At 36.9% G+C, this 23,413-nt stretch overlaps 1 protein-coding gene across 8 annotated transcripts in view; it reads right to left on the bottom strand.

Moving 5' to 3' along the window:
• Window positions 1-95: 95 nt before the first annotated feature.
• Window positions 96-23,413, bottom strand: part of LOC138310600 (voltage-dependent L-type calcium channel subunit beta-1-like) — a 69,209-nt gene continuing 45,891 nt past the window's right edge. For all 8 annotated transcript variants that reach the window (XM_069251868.1, XM_069251875.1, XM_069251874.1 and 5 more), the window contains 10 exons: window positions 20,713-20,829; window positions 18,405-18,527; window positions 17,971-18,110; window positions 13,863-13,963; window positions 13,279-13,400; window positions 11,366-11,505; window positions 10,489-10,589; window positions 9,628-9,779; window positions 7,703-7,798; window positions 96-5,623 (listed from right to left, as the gene is read on the bottom strand). In XM_069251868.1, coding sequence (XP_069107969.1) covers window positions 5,051-5,623; window positions 7,703-7,798; window positions 9,628-9,779; window positions 10,489-10,589; window positions 11,366-11,505; window positions 13,279-13,400; window positions 13,863-13,963; window positions 17,971-18,110; window positions 18,405-18,527; window positions 20,713-20,829 — 1,665 coding nt within the window. In that variant the 3' untranslated portion in view covers window positions 96-5,050. The remainder of the gene's footprint in view (window positions 5,624-7,702; window positions 7,799-9,627; window positions 9,780-10,488; window positions 10,590-11,365; window positions 11,506-13,278; window positions 13,401-13,862; window positions 13,964-17,970; window positions 18,111-18,404; window positions 18,528-20,712; window positions 20,830-23,413) is intronic.

Genomic DNA, 23,413 nt, shown 5'->3' on the forward strand with positions numbered 1-23,413 from the left:
TAGAACACCACAGCTATATAGTTATTCCTTGTAACTCCAGTGAAGATGTCGAACATAAAATTATTCTCTTAGTACAAAATAAAAACCAACAACAATTTCCGAATGGAGATAAAAATCCGTTTTATTTACAAATCCAACAAGGTAGATTATTATTGTAATTATAGTGAAAATTGTACAAGTGGAAAAAAAATGACAGATAATTTCACCTCTGTCAAAACAACACAGTTATGAATAATTTGTATAATAGATAGGAGTGACCACTGTCCACTTGTCCACTAGGTAGTAGTGGACACATGATGGTCTGGCTACTAGGAAACGGTCATCGACAGCTGTACGAGGCTACCATGATGCCTCCCATGAAGTGGCATGGCCAGTCAGAACGGATCACTATTGATGGTTATTTTGGTATAGCACTGCCTCGGTTCAACGGTTAGATGGTATACTGATCCGTTCTGAATGGTCATACCATGTAATGGTACAACACCAAAAGTCAACCAGGGAGGTTTAAGATATCTATTCCTGACTGGCTGGTGCCATTAAGCAGGAATTGTGTGTGAAATCGATGACGTCGGTGAGGAAGGGACCAAGATTGGTCCTTATAACAAAGTTTTGGTAACCACCAGCAAGGCAGTGTTAATGGAGGGCTCTCAAATTCAAAATGAAACACAGGGTGCAGAATCAAGATTTATCACATGCGAACAGTATTTAAACAAAAGGTCGTCTATTTCACTCATTCATTTGTACATAGACTGAAACATCACTCTGACCAAGAGATTAGTGAAGGGCTAATTCCCACCCTATACAAAATATCTGTTGTCAAAAAAACTCAAGATACATGTCAGAAATTTCACATTAGAATTATCCAGTGTTCTGAACAAAGGTCGAGTCAACTGTAAAATATTTCAATTACACAACCAAAATTTTGCATCTTTCCCATGAATTAAAAAAACAACAACCTGTATTGACAGTAAACTGTGAAATTTCAAATCCAACCAATTATACTTATTAACATTTTTCTAAAACACATGGTTATTCAGCAAATTTTTTTTTCATTAAGAAATTGATTTGAAACAAAACATGTTCCTGCTAAAAGTTCGTACATGCAAAATAATAACATATCAATACAAGTGTTTTGTGCATGCATGTACAATCTGAATCCATTCACAACTTTCCTTACGACAACTTACTATCCATATAATAGATGTAACACCAGATAACAGGAAACAAATACACACAGCGATGTCTGATCACTGATTGGTATTTCTGCTGGTGACCTCACCGAAACAGTGTATACCGTATAATAGCTATATCATTTGCGAAAGACTAACAGATTTTTTATTATTATAATAAAAATCACAAATCTCTTCTCATCTCAACATATCATCATAGAAAATAACACAAAAATCTCAAATCATGATAATAAATATGTGTATCCATTTCCCAGTAAAACAAATATGTGTAGCATTAAATCTCAAAAAGGTGAACCAATTGCGTAAATAGGTGCCCTCTTTGTATCCGACACAATCTAAAACGTGTCGCCAAAGAGTACGAGATTCTGTTTCTCGGTAAACAGTACGAGATTCTGTCGCTGTACAGTAAATATCACCATACAAGGACTTGATATTCACATCATAATAACTATCGAACTGACACACTTGAGGCTAGTATGGAAGATCTACATTATATTCATAAATACTCATGAGCAAAATGGAAATGGATCAGCCAAACCGGTGCTCTTGGACAAGGGACGATCATATTTAGTTGATTTTCACACAATGGCTTGCATTGACGTTTGGTGGGATGAAAGGAAGAAAAGTTAAATAAAATGTAAAAGACTGAACATCTTAACTTTTCAGACATTAAAAATCAAATATATTTTTTAGGACCGGGTAATAAATTGTAACATTAATACCTTATTGTTCAAAGCTATTTAATATTTTGCTAAACCCTATACCTATACCCCTGGGTACAGAAGTCATGTTTGCAAATTATTTGTACCATGTGGACATGAGTCTTATTTACAAACACCAAAGTGTCTACAAGAGACACTGATCTTGTTTTGTCCTAGGGTGTAGAGATTTCCCACCGATTATCTGCCCCTGGGAGACAGCCTGTGATCACAGATTCTTTCCCCAGAGTCGTGAGCATTTTCAACCCCCTTGGAACAGGAGATAATTATCTGCCAGCGGGTATTCCATAACAAGTGTAACAGGCAGAAACATTCTGAACATTTATGTATAATTTTGTCCTAGTGATGTCAATATTGGGTCCAATATAAGAAATACAAATATTGTATGTTTTACTACCTTACTTTAAAGTCTTTGGGCAGAAACTACAACTTGCACAAAATGGCTGCCCGTATAAAAAAAATTGTAACGGAAGACACGTTCCATTGAGATGTTCGTGTTCAGAAATGGTTGCTAGTCTAGTCTAGAGAAAGTTTAAATGTGTTGATTGGTGACAAGATCTGTGAATGTCTAGAAAATGAATGTATATCATTGAAGTAAATACACAGGCGTAACACCTATTGGACAGAGCAAACATGCAACTTATTTTTGATTCTCTCATTTAATATTTAATCATAACATGAAAAAAGTGTCTTCGAATAACATTCATTGGAAAGGAGGGGGTTAGGGTTATTATTGTGCGCAAGTTTGAAAAGATAAGAAATGTCAACTTATTCACACCTGAAATTTCATATTGAACTGTTCCCAACTTTGAATAAGAAGAGTTCAAATGGATTGAGGGGTGGATGAGTTAATAATGATAAGACTTAACAAAACCAGTTCATATTGGTAAAACAAGGATGATAGCTTTATACCAAATATAGTACTGCACATTCACATTCATACCGACATATTTACATTTGCTAATTTCAAAGCAAAACCTTACGTGGAAAAAAGAGAAAAAGTCTATTTTAAACTATCCCTGTTTTGCTTTCATAGATGATATATTGGGAATTGCATTTGACATTTTGACTAAATGCTTTTGACAATAAAGCTAACCTTGATGACTAAGCATTTATGAAAATATGGACATTGTATGATAGAAACAAATCAATTCCTTTAAAATGCAAGAATCACTAAATTCAAGTAATAATTCTGTGAAATATCCTGGCTAAATCATAAAGTGACAATAACACTAAAAAATGAAGTGGGTTTTTCTTTTCGAAAAAGGGGAATAAAGAGCTAAAATGAACGTGTGATGAACTAGAATATAGATCTGTCGATAAGACTGACTTGGAGAGGCACATTACCGTGGTAACAACACTGTACAAAGGACACGTTTGATTTGTATCTTTATTGTTCTGGGCGAGATGATTGGGTTATAGTCTTATAAAATATTACATCTTGTATAATGATGACAATAACATCTTAGAAGTCAATGAATGCCCAATTGATAAGTAAAAATAATGCTTTCAGATGCCAGCATGAAATTATGAAAATTGACCATGAAAATAATTCATACTATATTGCTTCCGTTGAATGCTTCTTCAACGACAAACTTAGGAATCGAAACACAATAATCTGATGTAAGGTGAAACATCTTAAGATTCTAGTGTCTGTTGAACACTTGGAGGATTATTAATGGGTTTAGTCGTTTGAAGACAATAAAGCGGTCCAATCAGGATCAATGCTTTGTCAAACATTCTAGAAACAAACTATTCAATCCGTCTACAAATCCATTGGGTAAGGTAACTTGAATACAGGTAATAAGGTCAAATATTTATAAAGACAACCAATTCAATCCCATAGCGATTTGACTGGGTTCAATAATTTAGAAACAGTTAGACTTCATATGATGTATGAAACTTACAAAGAAAACGAAGGACAAAAAGAAATATGTATTAATCCTTAAAGACAGACAAGATGAGCAACAAGATCCGCGGCCGACTGCCCTAGGAGAGAGAGATTTCACGAGTGATTCATACATTCATCAAACAAAAAGTAATGGTTTTGAGTGGCATTTCAATGAGATTTCTGGAGAGGCTAGAAAACAGTTTCCTAGAATGTTTAAGGTAACAATTTCAGAGATTGTCTCATTTTTGTAGAAGTTTAGTGGTCTAATAATTCACGAGAATAAAAAGGTAAGAATGGCGTTGATAGAGGTGAATTCTGAAGGGTATTAAAAGTCGGTATTTAATATTATAATGAAGATTGATAAAAAAAAGTCAACAGAATAATAATTTTGGGTGGTGTTCGGAGAAGACAAATGCTTTAAGAGGTTCTTGTAGGGGGTCGTCGAGGAGATAAAACAAACAATCATGTTGAGCAATAGCACAATGGCTCAGCCATTTCACAACAGAGGTCAATCATCATGTATGAACAATCGTGTAGCACATTTACACAGGTAATCATTGATACAAAGGGAATGATGCACGGGACCGCACGGTAAACAGAGTACACAACCCAAAGTCTCAGAAGGCAAACTCGCATGCTCCCTACAATGATTAATAGTTCACTAATGCTTTCTATGGGTAGAGTTTTGTTCCATTAGTTTATCAAAAATAAGGAATATTGTCGATAGAGAAGAATCCATTTTAAACTTTTCAGTATATTTGGTAATTTGATAAAGGCAGTAATAGGTTAGCAATTAATCCAGTTGGATTAAAAAATTGCTAAAATGACATGAGGGTTTATCTCTACATTTTAGACAATCCTCAGCCATAAAAAAAAAAGAAAGAAGAAAAACATTTGATTTTCATTTTTTCAGTCACACAAATGATGATGATCCATACGACATACATCACATCTTTCCATCAGTTAAACCCTTAATGTTTGGACAACTTTAGAAAACAAAAACTTTCAACTGAAAAAAGTTGTAGGGGTCAAAGATTGTAAGTCATGATTCACAAAATTGTTTTCATCGTCATCACCAATTGCACTAGTATTTTGTAATTGATTTTATCGTTTCATAATTATACTACATTCAGGGATGTAAATCGAAAAGAAAAAACAAAACAAAAATAACACACAATTTGTTAGTAGTGGCTGAACGCAATCCCACTGACAGTGCTTGACCCCATGTGAACTATTGACCCCTGTTTGAACTATATATCAATACTGGCTTGTTTAATTTGTTGTGGATAACTGGAGTTTCTAGGAGTAGAGCCATATTTACTGTCTATTGTGTCACGTTCCCGACCGTATGGACGAGACCCATGATCTCCTCGTCGGTGATCATAACCACGTGTCTCCCGGTCACCGTGACCTACATAGTCCCTTCGTCTATCAGCCTTTTCATAACCACTATCGCGATCATAGTCAGCAGATCCGTGATCATGATCATGATGAAGCTTGTCATGTGACGGGCTGACACCATGATCGTGAGAATGTCTATCACGCCCTCCACCGTGATCATACGAATCATGATGACCTCCACGTGGGTGTCGGTCTGGCGAATCCCTGCGGTCCATACTGTGTGGCCTGTTAGTCATGTGAGCCGGCAGTGTGTTGTGACGTGACAGTGGGTTGGGCGATGGAGGACCCTGTCCGTGTTGCCGTGGCGACTGAGGCGTGTTGTTCGGAGGATGAGTTGCCCTCCAATAACCTTCTAGATATTCAGCCAAATGTTCACAGGCATCCTCTAGTTGGTTCTCATCCAATACAACATCAAACATTTCCTACAACAGTTGTTAGCATTGGTTATCAATACGATGGGAGATACATAGAGGAGATATTCAGAATTTTAGGCAAAGAAATGCAAAATATTTAAAAAGATAAAACATACACAAATGTCTTGAGAATTTTATAAATTTTGTATAAGGCCAAACATCTCAGTGAATTGCTTTGTATTTGGCCAAACATTTCAGTGAATTACTTTGTATTTGGCCAAACATTTCAGTGAATTGCTGTGTATTTGGCCAAACATTTCAGTGAATTGCTTGTATTTGGCCAAACATTTCAGTGAATTGCTGTGTATTTGGCCAAACATTTCAGTGAATTGCTGTGTATTTGGCCAAACATTTCAGTGAATTGCTGTGTATTTCGCCAAACATTTCGGTGAATTGTGGCCAAACATTTCAGTGAACTGCTGTGTATTTGGCAAAACATTTCAGTGAATTGCTTTGTATTTGCCCAAACATTTCAGTGAATTGCTGTGTATTTGGCCAAACATTTCAGTGAATTGCTGTGTATTTGGCCAAACATTTCAGTGAATTGCTGTGTATTTGGCCAAACATTTCAGTGAATTGCTGTGTATTAGGCCAAACATTTCAGTGAATCGCTGTGTATTTGGCCAAACATTTCAGTGAATTGTGGCCAAACATTTCAGTGAATTGTGGCCAAACATTTCAGTGAATTGCTGTGTATTTGGCCAAACATTTCAGTGAATTGCCATGTATATTTTCAATTTAAACTTGAGAAAGACCTACTCAGTGATCAAGATAGCAACCTCTCACTTATGTAACTATCTTCTATTCAGTCTCAAAATTGACCAAACCAATAGAATTGACACAGACAATGGATAAGTTGATGATGATATGTTTGTTATGGTTTAATCAGGTAATTTTTGTGGGAGACAAAATTTTACACTTTCGATGGGATTTGATTTCGTAGGCAGACATATACACAGCGTTTATGTTTTTCGCATTGTCACTGTGACTGCAATTTTAAAGCTTCATGTATCACCTTGGATAAAACAGCCAATTATATTGAGCATGATTAAAAACATTATTTGAACAATTTGAAAATATCTAATCTTCTATCTAACTAAGCTAATACTATACTGCTAAAGGGACAATTCAGAGTACATTAAAACTTGCACATATTTCGGAAACAAACCAGTTCTAATGGAAATTAGATTAGTTGGTTTTACTGTGATATGGCAGAAAAGCCCACTGCAGTCAAATATATGTGAAATGTTCTATCGCCATTACACATAGCCTTGTATGTCGAACCCTGACCCTTGTCTGTGTAGTAAGGATTTTTTTTATCTAGAACTACTCAAATTGCTCTCACAGTTGTGTTAACATTATAAGATGCATGCTCTTGTCTAAAAATAATTTCATCAACTACTCAGCGGTTATGTATTGCATTTGTTTAACGAGCATGACTTTGACTCGGGTGTGGGTACAGCCTACATGTTGCACCTGCTTAATCGTATTGATCAACGATTTGGAATTTCAATGATATCAATCAAAATACTTAACAATGTTGTTGTTTTTGTCAATCTTTCTTGTCATATGTTTCATAAGGAATGTAGAACAATACATTTATGTCATATTTTGCTTTGTGGTTATGTAACAAATTTGCCTCAATGAATTGTTCCTTTAAGAAATGTTTTGTAATAATTATGATCGATATAAAAATATGTCTGGTTTTCTATCTAATCTAATACTATACTGTAAAAAAGTTTTGTAGTGTATGTTCATGTACATGTATGTCCTTTAAATTGCTCAAATTCTGAGGGGATATATTTCAATTACTTTGGGTCAAAAAACGAAAACCATGAAAAATAAACCTAAAGAAATAAATTAATCTAACTGTAGCAATACATGGGTTTTCAGATCCTAAAATGATGTGGGTAAAGTACAATTGACCATCAATTAGTTCCACCCTCTAGTGATTGCAAAGTTATCTTTTTCTGCAAATTTGTAACATCACAATTACTGTAAGGTCAAGATTATTTGACGGTCAATTGTACTTAACCCATGTCGTTTTGTGGTCTCGAAACTGACATATTAGAACCATTATTTCTGTACCTGGCTACACTGGTTCAGTTTATCTGCTGCCACAAGCTGAACATTCATATTCCGGCTCTGGGACTTCCCTCGAGATTTGATTAATCGCTGTAGTACCTACAACAGATTCAGAAAAAATAATACATCATTCAAGATATTAAAAGTATTTACTTTTTGCTTTTGTCCTTTTGGCCACAAAATCCACCCCCACAGTTTTTTAGTGCACATCCTTGAACAAACTATATATTTCCACAGAGATTCACTTTTAGTAATACCATACTAATTTTTATTCTCAGTAGATATTAAAATTTGTTCAAGATTGCACTCTTTTGTTTCTAAAAGAACTAAAACTGTAAGCCAATGGCTAACTAGTACTCTCCAAAAATATATTTCCATGGTAACTGAAGCATGTGATGTGTCAAATGAAAGGCATTCATGTGTGACAACAATTGTCCAAGTTTGGACAAAATTGACCCATACAAAAATTAGTTAATGGCCGACTTACAAAACCTGATAACTATAATTTTTAGGGAAAAAAATTTGCCTGCATATACAGTCAAACCTCGATGATTCGAACTCCGATGAATCAAATTCCTCGCTGTATCGAACTTTTTTTTTCTGGTCCCGAATTTCTTCACTATATAACATTACTAACTAACCATGTATGAATCGAAGTTTTTATGAATCGAAGTTCTCGACATATCAAACTTTTTTAATGGGCCATTTGTTATAGAACCATAGGTAACTGACACTCGATAATTCGAATAAAAATTTACCTGTACAGATCAGGTGTTCGCCGATACCCCGCGGCATGCTGTCACACCTAGCTGTCTCGCGACGCCTTCGCCGGACAATAGGGATTATGACAGCTTGTGTTGCTTGCTTGATATCATCAAGATAATAAATATCACTGATCAGGCGATACCCGGTGCTTTGTGTTTACAAGCTGCGTTATTAAATCATCAGTACAGCAAAGAAAAAGTTAGTCGTTTTTGATGTTCGCCTTCGCCATTGGTAGCAGTTTGTAGAATATTTACGGAACGGTAAATAGCGAGCCACATTATTAGTAACTCATACTAAAAACTGTTACATTGCAAAACTTTGGCATAAATACTGGAGCAAATCGATCATTCTAAATCGAAGTATTTTGTAGGTGTTGTAGCGCTTTCGGTTCCTCCTTTTTAGTTTCGTTTTTACAACGTGTTTTCGTTTTTATATTCATTCCGTAATATTAACCATCGCTTAAATAGTCACCAAACGAACACTTGTACATGGGTTAGGCCTAGTACACGTAAGTCTTGTTTATAATATACATATGTATTGCTAACGATAGCAATACATGTGATTAATTGCATACTTCGTTTTTATTTTGTTTTGCTTGTGGTAAATACAATGATTATAAAGTTTACGGAACGGAGATGACATGTACACAACTACCACAGTTGGTCATGGTAAAAAAAACAACATCGGTCTAATTTCAACCACGAATAATTCGAAGTCTCGATGTTTCGAAGTTTTTCTAACGGTCCCTTGAACTTCGATACATCGAGGTTTGCATATCTTTACATGGCCCCTAACATTGCTGCCATGTTTCATAAAAATTGACTGAGTAGTTCCCAAGTTGTCAAAGTTTCAAATATGCTAAGTTTATGTACATTTTGGATTGCTACAATGGGAATCAGAGTTTCAACTGAATCAGACATGAAAGAGATAAAAAGATTCAAATGCAATAACTTAATATAAAACAATTGATTTTAAAAGTTGATGGATATAGGGGCCAAAACTGCTTAATTTGTAGTATATAATATATGAAGTACTTTCAATTTCACTCATTCACCCCTGAACTTTCATAATGGACTGATCTAGTCTTTGATTTAGAAGAGTCTAAATGTGTCCTCAGGGGGTGAAGGAGGTAAATCAGGGTTTGACATTGTCTGGATTATTACCTTTGGTGATGCAATTTTGACATAAACAATAACAGGAGCTAGAGACGTCTTGGTGAGTTGAGAAGGATGGTTTATAGTGTCGCAGTCCAGCACAACCAGTTGAAGTGACCGCGCCAGGTCAAATATCCGCTCTATTTGAAACTGCACCTCACCTGTAGTTCACGGAAAAGAAATCATATTGTATAATTATATATCAACTTCACAACAGAAGACCTTCCAGGCGGATTGATTTCTGTATATCTATTCTCAAGCAAAGCTCAAGTGACCATGAATTTGTTATATGTTTTACTGTAGCAGTAGTGTGAAGGTCATACTGCTTTGTTTTACTGTGTCAACATTCACAGTTTAAATGTGATGAAAAAGTATGAGAGAGATGGGCTTAAGAAATCCCAATGTATGGTAGTTGTTGAGGTCATCTGAAAATGACCTCTTACTGGCCACGTAGGGATTTTCAAGAATGTGTATACTGTAACTCAACTTATTTAAGCGGGCGATTAGAATTCGTGAAAATAAGTAGTTGCAAAAAAATTCAACAAGAACTATATACAGATAAGTATTTTATCTTTAATTCATGACATTAAATGCCACAAAAAAGTTCTTAGGTATATGTTTTATTTATTGAATTTATATGTCCTATGAACAGCCAGAGCCATGTAAGGATGACCTCCCATGTATGCGGTATGAATTGTGTGGTGCTTGTTTTGGGAGACTGCGGTATATTCATATTAGTATGCAAAATTAAGTTGCTGTGAAAATAATGAAGATGGTGTCAATTTGATTTCCAAGGGACAGGACTAAATATTTTCTTATAGTCCCGAGATAAACATTCAATTTGGACGACAAAAGCTACAATTTACTTACTGATACCAGGAGTTTTTGGTGAGAGCATCCGGTTGCCTGGCTTATTATAAGGGTGGCGCTTAGCTAATGATATATCTGCAGCAACCTGTGTAATTATAATTCTGAAACAAACAGAACATGTATGTTAGTCATGTACTGACAATCAAAATACATAAATATGAATGAAAACACTATCAGATTTGTCGGATTTTTTCCCCTTTAAGTGTGTTTATTTTATTCTACGAGAGCCACTGTAGCCAAGAAATTAAATAAGTGACGTTTCACCTCAAGCTCTTCACCTAACACTTCCAAGTTTGAATCTAAATTGTCATGGTTTGACGTTTTTTTGTTATTTTTTCCCACCGAGATACATCGGGTTTTTCTCAAAACCTTTGGCTTATTTATTTATTTTACAATGATTTTCTCTAACTTCTAAATGGACATAAAAGAAGAATAAAATGCTAACAAGACAGAATGGGCTAAAGAGATGGATTACCTCCCCTTAGTCATAAGTACAACCTCATATTCTTGTAACATTAGATTTATATACCAAACAAGGAAATTATTTGATATTGTAACATCTTCTTAAATCCTGAATATAGATATTCCAACACTTTAATTGTTATCAATAAACTTTAAATTTTTGTTTGGAAAATGAAGTTGACCTTTAGTGCCATAAATTGATACATTTCAGATGTGGTCATTCTTTGGCATATTTTGTGATTGGCATGAAAGTGCCAAAATTAAAACACACCAAAATTTAACACCACATTTAGGTACAAAAACGCCAAAATATCCTGACACCAATATATCCCAATTCTCAGTATTTATCTTTTTTTCTCTCACAAAAATCATTTATACATTCAGCGGACTAGAAAACCAGGTAATTCAGACTTACCTCCCTTCAAATCGGTGTTTGAGGAAGTCAAAAAGAGCTTTCTGCATCATATCAGTTACTTCATATCCTTTTAGTGAGGGCCCTATCAACACCACAGGTCTCATGGAAGGCACTACTTCATAGGGCGGGATACTCTCAGACTGAAATGAGAAAATCATAGGGTGAATACTCAAGTGAGATACTCACTGAAATGTCTACTAGACTAAATGGATAAAAATGGGGGGATACATACTAAATGGTAAATCATAGGGTGGGATACTCCAGACTGAAATGGTAAAATCATAGGGTGGGATACTCCCAGACTGAAATGGTAAAATCATAGGGTGGGATACTCCCAGACTGAAATGGTAAAATCATAGGGTGGGATACTCCCAGACTGAAATGGTAAAATCATAGGGCGGGATACTCTCAGACTGAAATGGTAAAATCATAGGGTGGGATACTCCCAGACTGAAATGGTAAAATCATAGGGTGGGATACTCTCAGACTGAAATGGTAAAATCATAGGGTGGGATACTCCCAGACTGAAATGGTAAAATCATAGGGTGGGATACTCCCAGACTGAAATGGTAAAATCATAGGGTGGGATACTCCCAGACTGAAATGGTAAAATCATAGGGTGGGATACTCCCAGACTGAAAAGATAAAATAAGGCGGGATACTCTCAAGTTTGAAACTAAAGAAATAAGGACAGATATTCTCAGACTGAAATGGTAACATTGTATCATATCATCTAAGATATCATCAACCTTTGACACAAGAGCCTGTTCACCAAGTGAAAACCAAGATTGCATATCTACCACATAAATTAATTGTGTCTATACAATCACAAGGAAATTATCAACAAGTATGTAAACTAATTTTGCTTTGTCGAGACCACTGTGGGAATAGCTAAATTACTGATAGTTAGGCTTATTATTCGTATGCAATCAAATATCAATACATTTACAACAATAGGATCAGAGCACAAGGTCCCATAACACACATATAATTGTACTAAGTTGTCTCCCCTGGACCACAGAAGTATTCAAAGGGATATTTTAGCATATACAATGGCTCATCAACAGTAACAATTAGCTCCCCCCTGGGATTACAACATGGACTGCCTGTTTCATTGATCGGGACTATCCCACTTCTGCTGAAGGGTAGGAAAAGTTGCAGATATTAAACACATGATGACCATAAAAACTACCTAAGCCATTGTGTACTTATACAGTAGTATATAGGGCAGTAGTTACTACTGTATGAAGGTAACCTAGAATATAAAACAATTGTCTGGGGAACACAGGAACACACTGTTTATAAGCATCTGTTAGAAGGAAAATATGACCTGCAGCCACACTGACACGACCTAAAGAAATTATCTCCATTGAATTTTGTAGTTGTAAACAAAATACTGCTGAAGCTTAGGGATTGATATTCACTTAAGTCCTTTTGTCTTTATGCTAAAATAACATTTAATTTTTATATGACTGTGACGACTCTTTGTTACCAATATTGTACTCAGTCGATATACTGCATCAGTCGATTTCTTGTGGCAAATGACCTCTAATCCTTTAACTCTAGGTCCGAGTTCAAACCTCCTGTGGGGCTATTAACAGGTACTGATCATAGGCCAATGTATCTTCTCTGGACATTCAATATCTGTCTAGGCGTGACTAAAACTGTTATCAGAGTGGACGAGTATAACCCCCATGCACAAATTTGGTAATAACTCTATTAATAGAGAACATTTCAGAACCATATATGATTTACTCAACTCCCCTTTATGTCAAGGCTCTGTGTACAAAATTTTATCAAACTCTGAGTATAATAGGAGGAGCCAGACAAAGTTGTGTCTACAGACAAACAGACAGACCGACAGCCTGATTCCAGTATAACCCCCACCCCTAAGGAATATATGATTCACCTACCTTTTTAAAGAAAGGTTTTTTCTTTTCCTTTGACGGAGGTGTGACACTGCTCTTGCCCATCTTAGAGTTGCCGACACTGTCACTGTCTTCACCCATCGTACTTTCAATACCATTCTCCACATCTACAACCAACACCATTACAAGTAGAAACAAACCCCAGTCATGTTCACTATTGAAGAACAGTAAACTCTGATCATCCTTAACCTAGAAATGTCTGTAAGACATAATTATCAGGACTCAGAATGAGACAGAAAAGACAGTATATTTTCCACCAATTACCTGGAGAGGATATGACCTTGACTTTACTTGGAGTGGATATGACCTTGACATTACCTGGAGTGGATATGACCTTGACTTTACCTCGAGTGGATATGACCTTGACCTTACCTGGAGTGGATATAACCTTGACTTTACCTTGAGTGGAAATGACCTTGACCTTACCTGGAGAGGATATGACCTTAACCTTATCTGGTGAGGGTAATATAACATGACCTTGACTTTACCTGGAGTGGATTTGACCTAGACCTTATCCGGAATGGATGTGACCTTGACCTTACCTGATATAAATATGACCTTGACCTTACCTGGTGTGGGAGGTGTAGAGCCACGGGAGTTAGAGGAGGGGTTTGTACCGGTGCCGCCTGTCCCCAACAAACTCTCTATATTGGAAGATGAGGGTGGTTTACTGCAGAGATGAAAATGAAAAATTATGAAAAAAGCTGAAATTTCTTTTTTTGGGGAAAATTATATGGAATTACAGGTACCAGGAACCTATTTTCTGAAAGTCAAAAAGGCTTAAATCAGCCAATTGGCTGAACATTTTCATCCCTGTTACTGAAACAAACAAAATTATGATAAATAAAGAGCAATTCAATCCCATTTCAACAGAAATGTACAGTATATAACCTTATCGCCCTTCCATGACCCTGGCTGTTAATAGGATGTTAAAATATTTAAACAAACAAAATATCACCTTACCCAGGCTCGTATCTGCTTATGCTTCTATTATTTCTTTCTTCATTACATTATTAAACTATGAAAACTCAGATACCTCTCTAAAACTGCACTCTTTAGCCTTTTGAAGTGCACTTCACGTAAAAGGGTGTGTTGAAATCATGTAAAACTTTGCTTTTAATAAAAAATTTTATATGGTATTAATTTCGCAACTTTGGGTGAATTTTTGGCATTTGTGAAAATAAAACCCCTACAAATATTAGTAACTATACAGTATAAGCATATACACCCATTTCAAAGTGAGAGCAGGAAAACTGTCATAATACTACTGGAATGGATATAAATGGCTAAGGTCCAAATCTATCCTTGAAGCTTAACCAGATTGCTGGAACCGTTCCAGGGCATCAAAATGTCATGCTTCTTCAGACCAAACACAGCACAGTGTTATCAATAGTTTAACCACACATTTACAATCTTTGAACACTTATTGCATAAAAGTTACAGGGATTCCTTTGAGAGACAGACTGAATATTTGGCCGAATGGAATTGTTAAAGATGCTCCACTGCTAACAAATGGTATTTTTTCACTATCAAAAACAGGAGCAGAGACGATTTAATATTTTTCTTTAGTTACTAAAGTTACTTACTTCACACCATTACCACCATTGCAAAGTTTGAGCTTCTTATTTTACTTCATATTAAAATTACAAAATAGAATTAATTGCATCCCGAAAAAATTCAGTGGCACTATATCTAATATGGAATGAAGTAATTCTTGCGTTTTCATCAAAGGCGAAATAAATTATTATTTGTTATTTTTTGTGTTAATTAGGCATATATATACACGATTAAACACCAATTATCATTCAAATAATGAATATCATTTATGCTCTGTCGGCGATGGAGGAATAATCATAGAGACTGCTATACCTATAAAGAATAGAAATACAGGTTTTAAAAAGTGAACATTTTACAAAGAATGACTGCATTGGTCAAGTGGTCATGGTTAAGAATGACTGCAGTGGTCAGTCATGGTTAAGAAATACTGCAGTGGTTGGTCTAGGTAAGTATAAGATGTCCAAACATATTACTACAAACATGGTTCACCTCGAGTCTGGGTTATGAGTTCAAATCTCATATTGGGCAGTTGCCATGTACTGATTGCTGGTCGGTGGTTTTTCTCTGGGTACTCCAGCTTTCCTCCATCACCTAAACCTATCACATTCTTAAATGACACTGGCTGTTGTAGGACAGTAATACATGTGGGGCCGTTGCCAGGTACTGACTGCTGGTCAGTGATTTTTCTCTGGGCACTCCAGCTTTCCTCCAACACCTAGACGTGGCATAGGATAGTAATCCAATGATGGGTAGTAGTCATATACTGATCATTGGTCAGAGATTTTTCTCTGGGCACTCCAGCTTTCCTCCACTGCCTAAACCTGCCACATTCTTAAATGACTAGCTAATCCAATATAGTAATCCAATATGGGTAGTAGCCATTGACTGACCATTGGTCTGAGATTTATCTCTAGGTACTACGGTTTTCCTCCAAAAACTTAACGTGGCATATGATGGTAATCCAATGAGGGGTAGTAGCCATGTACTGATTGTTGGCCACAGATTTTTGTCTGGGAACTCCAGCTTTCCTCCACATCGTTAACCTGCCACATTCTTAAATGACTCTAGCTAATCCAATCAAATCAAACTCTAGTCTAGTAATGCCCCTGTAGAGGTCCTATTGTCGGCCGCCACAAGATCTCTGGCTGTTTGTGTTTGACACATCATTATGTAATCGTACAGTACAGATGTTCACTTCTACAGTGACAAAACACTGTGTCCACCTTCATTGAATTGCCTTTTCTGGGCATGATACCTTAACTTAATTTCCTGCGTTGCTGTCAAATGCCAGTGACGCAAACAGTCATGTAATTGGCCGTAAATAGCTTGCACTGACACCTCGGCCTACCATATTCTACAGTGTGGCTATATAAGGTAACGACTTATAACCACTTAACACAGTACAGGCCATAAACGACCAATCCGGCGATAAAACCTTACTATTTTGGAAGTCTTTGTATTACATGATTGTCAATAATGACAGTCTTCTACCAGCATATGAGGTATACATGTTTCCATATATCCAAATCTGTAGGTTCATTTGAACAAAAAAGTCTCCAGTGTCCTATGGAAACCAATATTAGATCTATATATATGTAGATCTAATTTTAGGAGAATTTAGGGTTTATGGATGGCTTAACATCAGAGCTTACTGAAGCACTGACACATTGACATTGAATTTTCATAGGCGACTGTGTATATATATTTTCATAAAAAATGGCCATATAAAGGCAGACCATATCTGACAATAATTTCTTTTTTTCTTTCTTTCCATTCTTTACAATTCTTTTGATGTAATAATCATTTGTTCAGAAGAATTGTGACAACTGAAAAGAAAAAAGGAAATTAAATCAAACCATTTTCACTTTTCCTTTGGTATAATTAACATAATTTAATTTTTTGAATTTTATTTTTCACTTTCCCTTTTGTTTGTTTGTCTTTTTTCTTTTTTTTTCTGTTCCTAATAGAAATTTTGCACACTATCAATTTTTATAGTTTCAGACTGTCTATTCATCAGCAAAAATCTCATCCTTGGACCCAGGTGAAAGTCACACTGTCACTTACTCGTATGATTAGAATCTAAACGGTCTTCATCACATGCTGCCACGTGAAAAGTTATAGTAAATACATGTTACATTTTAATTTTGATTTGTCAAGATGTCTGCCTCTAATGAAGAGGGTTTGAGAGGTGAATCATTCATGATACCACAGCAAATGTGACCCACAGGGATAGAGTAAGTGACAGTGCAACTTACAGTCCTGGGGCAGAGGATGCAAAAATCTATCAATTTATGATTATCAAACAATAGATCAAAGAGGGACAATACAGGATGGACATGGCTCACAATAAAAACGCCACTCTCCCCTCCACACACACACACACACACACACACACACACACACACACACACACACACACATTAAAGGTGTCTATGCTGGACCCCTATGAGTTTATGCCCCCTCATCTCTATTCTATGGGCCCCCTCATCTCTATACTATGGGCCCCTCATCCCTATCATCTGGGCCCCCTCATCTCTATTCTATGGGCCCCCTCATCTAATTTTCTATGGGCCCTCATCTCTATTCTATGGGCCCCCTCATCTATATGCTATGGGCCCCTCATCTCTATTCTAATGGACCCTCATCTCTATTCTATGGGCCCCCTCATCCCTATCCTCTGGGCCCCCTCATCTCTATTCTATGGGCCCCCTCATCCCTATGCTATGGGCCCCCTCATCCCTATTCTATGGGCCCCCTCATCCCTATTCTATGGGCCCCTCATCCCTATTCTCTGGGCCCCCTCATCTCTATTCTATGGGCCCCCTCATCTCTATTCTATGGGCCCCTCATCCCTATCCTATGGGCCCCTCATCTCTATTCTATGGGCCCCTCATCCTATTCTCTGGGCCCCCTCATCTCTATTCATTACTCATTTGGAGTCTATGGGCTCCTCATCCCTATTCTAGTTGCCCCCTTATCCCTAATTAATACTCACTTTAAGACTTTTGGCCCCCTCATCCCTTTTCTTTGGCCCCCTCATCCCTATTCAATACTTACTTGAATCTATTGGCCCCCTTATCCCTATTCTATGTGCCCCCCTCATCCCTATTCAATACTTACTTTGAGTAGACCTTGGCAGGCCGGCCTCCACTACTCCCTGGCTGTACTTTCAGGTTTTCCAGCTTGGCAGGGCTGGGTATAAAACCCACATCACAGCCTTCCTTCACTTGTCGCCCTATCCACCATTCATTATTGAATTTCTGAAACAAACAATCAGGTTTATCTGGACAGTTATCGGAGTAAATAATCATTGTTTAAAATGACTCCACTGAACCAAGAACAAACATTTTCTTCTGAAGTTCAAAATAACCCAAACTCTATATTTTTTATGTTGACACCAGAAATTTTACATAAAATATACTTGTTATATATATTTTTTTCTTCTAATCTGGATAAATAAAATGTCTTTCTGACAAAATGAATTTGAGAAGTCAAATTAAACAGTAATGCTGTTAATCAATCTCACATGGTTGTGTTTATACGTAGTATCTTACCTCCTTTATATGGAGAAAATCTTTGACACCGAAGGATACAGCATGCCCATGGGCTGGGCATTCCATATCCTGGGAACCCTTATAAGCCACATTGGTACGAACTGCGAAGGCCACTGGTTTGGACTGTGGACAGAGAAAACACCTTTAGTACAACACCTTCGTGTACCGTATATATATCAAATTGCATATTGGTTTCTATTAACTGTGATGGTTACTGGTTTGGACTGCAGGACAAAGAAAACATCTATAGTGAAACATCTTATATCAAATGGTACAAGATGGTTTCCATGAACTATGCAAGCCATATTGCTTCGGTAGATATGCATGTGTGTGTAGGAGGGGGTGCGATCGAGGACCCTATCTGGCTCCTGGACTAAAGGTCAAGGTCAGTCATTCATGTAACCATGGTATCTAATATAGCAGTCAATCCCAGCATGCTGCATTATCAGTAAAACACAGCTATAATAAACCTCCGCGGCCCAACAGAATCACTTACATAAAGCATAATTCATTATACAGATACTGCAAACATCTTATAGGAATTTAAGGGAAAACAGAAATTACTACATAATAATCATGAATTTAATGTTAGTTTAGCGCTATCAACATGTTTTACTGTTACAGTATAACGTATATCAGCCATGACTTGTGGAAGATTCTGGTGATTTGAGGTAAATACATAGTTTTGTGTAAACCAGATACGGTAGGTGCTTATGTAGCTTAGACAGCCAGCACCTGAAGCCTACAATGTTTGCTTCTAAAGTTTTTGGCATCAGCCCAACTGAAAAAACTAACAATGATGTTAATCAAATATCATATATGCCGATGACTACCTGTAACCATGACAACAGAGTCTTGTGAATTTACATAAAATCAATGCAGTAAAAGCAATGTAATGACTGCTAGCTGTTACAACGTCTGCCCAGGTCTGACCCACAGGCTTTCTTTTTATACAGTGTAGGTACATACCCATGTATGTTAGTGAGGTATGACCCACAGACGTGTCTTTATACAGTGTAGGTACTGACCCATGTATTTAGTGAGGTCTGACCCACAGGCTTTCTTTTTATACAGTGTAGGTACATACCCATGTATTTAGTGAGGTCTGACCCACAGACTGTGTCTTTATACAGTGTAGGTACATACCCATGTATTTAGTGAGGTCTGACCCACAGACTGTGTCTTTATACAGTGTAGGTACATTACCCATGTATTTAGTGAGGTCTGACCCACAGACTGTGTCTTTATACAGTGTAGGTACATACCCATGTATTTAGTGAGTCTGACCCACAGACTGTGTCTTTATACAGTGTAGGTACATACCCATGTATTTAGTGAGGTCTGACCCACAGACTGTGTCTTTATACAGTGTAGGTACATACCCATGTATTTAGTGAGGTCTGACCCACAGACCGTGTCTTTATACAGTGTAGGTACATACCCATGTATTTAGTGAGGTCTGACCCACAGACCGTGTCTTTATACAGTGTAGGTACATACCCATGTATTTAGTGAGGTCTGACCCACAGACAGACCGTGTCTTTATACAGTGTAGGTACATACCCATGTATTTACGGAGGTATGACCCGAGAAATGGTGAAATCAAAATTTTGGTCAGGTAAGAATATCATTGTACAGAAGTTTCTTAATGTAAACAGTTTTTAGCGTACATTTCGAGATTTTATTTTCAAATCGTAATAACCGCCCAGGGCACTTAAAAAATTATAACAAATTTGGACCCTATCAGATAACCAAATTAAGGTGTGGAGGAAAAACCTCCAGAAGAAGTCAGCCATATTCCAAATCCTTCTGTACCCATGGCATATCACTCTGTCACAGTACACTCGAATGCATTCGGTATACCTTCATTCCTTTAAGATGCATTATTACAGCATGATTTACATGTACAAGACTTGCAAAATCATGTAATATGGAATACAATTCCAATGTTGTAAGATTCACACAGCTGTAAAAACATTGTTAAATCCATGCTCTTTGGTGGCGGGAGGGAGGGTGTGTGTGTGTAAAATATAACAACTTCTCTATCAGAAGAGCTGAGGTGTGAACGTGTGGTGCTTATAGGGGAAGAGCAATTATTACAGTGAATACGGTAAGTTGCAAAGATAAAAGGATTGGAGAGATGTCAGAGGAGTATTGTCAGATATGAAGAGGTTTAGGTAGTCATCGATTAAAGAATTCATTTTTAATGGACTGCAAAAGCATAGAAGGGGGCCAAGTGCACTTATGTACCAAGAATATGAGAAATGTAACAAATATGATATATAATGAGTTAGATCTTATGACATACCCGTGCCTTTTCCAGCTGATCCAATGCCTGCCGCACCGTCTCCCGCCGCAGGGCTTCTCGTTCCTCGTCTAGAGAAATGTCGGAGGAAGGCTGACTTATATTGGATTCTCCTGATCCCTGTAACGACAAAGAGTTCAAGGTCAGAGGACAGTACTGACAAAGAGGTAGAGAACAAAAGACAGTTTCATCGTCATAAGTACAAATAAAAAGATCAAGGTCAGAGGACAGTTTCATCATCATTAGTACGGATAAAGAGGTAAAAGGTCAAGGTCAGTTTCATCATCATAAGTACTGACGCAAATGTCAAGGTCAGAGGGCAGTTACATCATTATCAGTACTGAATAAGGTCAAGGTCAAGGTCATCATAAGAATGGTTTCTTAAGATATTAAATTGTCACTGGAAATCTAATATAATTAACAGTTTGGCTTCTTGACTTTTATAAGAGGCATTTATTTATAATCAAAGCAGGAAGTACCATATAGCCGATAATTTTCATTGGGTAATTTTTCTTGACTTAAAGCTGTCATGAAAATTTTATACAAATAATAAATAAATCATATATACTCTTACAGCCATATTGCAGGTTTTGATCCACCAAACTTTGATTTTACTGTTTTAAGTCAAAATCGAAAAAAAATTTGAGCCATCAAAATAATCGGCTTTCATACAGTAGTCAAGTGATAAAGTTAAAATCAGTTAGGAAGAACTTTGAAATTGTGTGTTTTTGTTTTAGTAATGTATAATATAAATTTTAGTCCATTTAAAATTCATTTAATGATTATAAAATACTATGGGGTTTTTTCCCCATTAATTTAAAGTTTTAACAAAAGACTTGTTTATTAATGAAAAAGAAATTTGTACACAAGTTCAACACATCATCCCATTTTGAGTATATAGCCTGTACATATAGGACGGTGCAATCAGTGTCGACCATTACCTAGTAGTAGAATGAGGATCAAAAAGTGTAATTAAAAGTGCAGTTAAAGATCACAATTTTAAAACAATATAAAAAATTTTTATAATTTAATTTGTGTTTCTAATTTTGTTTTTGAAGATCTTTTCAGAGAGGTCTCCCCTGTATGTGAATTACATGCATGTGGTATCTGCTGGCTTTTGGTTTTCTGTTAAACATTTGTAGTATAGCAGTGCACCCTTTCTGCTTGGATCACCTGATAATATGTTTTGATCATGAGAGAATGTTGTATTACATTAATGTTTTGTCTCCTTGTGATAGTGTGGTGTTGTATCTAATGATTGCATTATAGTGTCGGTGTGAGATCCTCATTGTTGTGCATAGTGTGGTGAGAGATTGTTGTATTACATTAATGTTGTGTCCTTCCTTGTGATAGTGTACATTACATATGTTGTCTCCAGTGTCTATCTATGATTGAAGTCATCGGTATCTTCCCGACCCAATACTGTTGAAGTCATAATGTCACGATGCAGCAAACTGTCCAAGCTGGACTGTCAGACAACACTCCTGACCAAATACAATCATAAAGCTACGTCACTGCAAGCATAACTGTCAAGGACTTCAGACATCACTCCTGGACCAAATACAATCATAATGCTACGTCACTGCAGCAAACTGTCAAGGACATCAGACATCACTAGTACTCCTGACCAAATACAATCCATAATGCTACGTCACTGCAGCCAAACTGTCCAAGAATTCAGACATCACTCCCAGACCAAATACAATCATAATGCTACGTCACTGCAGCAAACTGTCCAGGACATCAGACATCACTCCTGACCAAATACAATCATAATGCTACAGTCACTGCAGCATAACTGTCAAGGACTTCAGACATCACATACTCCTGACCAAATACATCATAATGCTATGTCACTGCAGCAAACTGTCAAGGACATCAGACATCACTCCCGACCAAATACAATTATAATGCTATGTCACTGCAGCAAACTGTCAAGGACTCAGACATCATACTGTCCAATCAGCAACTACGTCACTGAAGCATACTGTTGAAGTCATCGGGTATCAGACCCGACCCAAATACAATTCATAATGCTACGTCACTGCAGCAAACTGTCAAGGACTTCAGACATCACTCCTGACCAAATACAGTCATAATGCTACGTCACTGCAGCATACTGTTGAAGTCATCGGGTATCAGACCCGACCAAATACAATCATAATGCTACGTCACTGCAGCAAACTGTCAAGGACATCAGACATCACTCCTGACCAAATACAGTCATAATGCTACGTCACTGAAGCATACTGTTGAAGTCATCGGGTATCAGACCCGACCAAATACAATCATAATGCTATGTCACTGCAGCAGCAACTGTCAAGGACATCAGACATCACTCCTGACCAAATACAGTCATAATGCTACGTCACTGAAGCATTACTGTTTGAAGTCATCGGTATCAGACCCGACCAAATACAATCATAATGCTACGTCACTACAGCAAACTGTCAAGGACTTCAGACATCACTCCTGACCAAATACAATCATAATGCTACGTCACTGAAGCATACTGTTGAAGTCATCTGCCGTAATCAAGACAAATACAAATCATAATGCTATGTCACTGCAGCAAACTGTCCAGGACTTCAGACATCACTCCTGACCAAATACAATCATAATGCTATGTCACTGCAGCAAACTGTCCAGGACTTCAGACATCACTCCTGACCAAATACAATCATAATGCTACATCACTGCAGCA

The sequence above is a fragment of the Argopecten irradians genome, chromosome 16 (assembly GCF_041381155.1).
Source record: "Argopecten irradians isolate NY chromosome 16, Ai_NY, whole genome shotgun sequence".
Taxonomy (NCBI): Eukaryota; Metazoa; Mollusca; class Bivalvia; order Pectinida; family Pectinidae; genus Argopecten; species Argopecten irradians.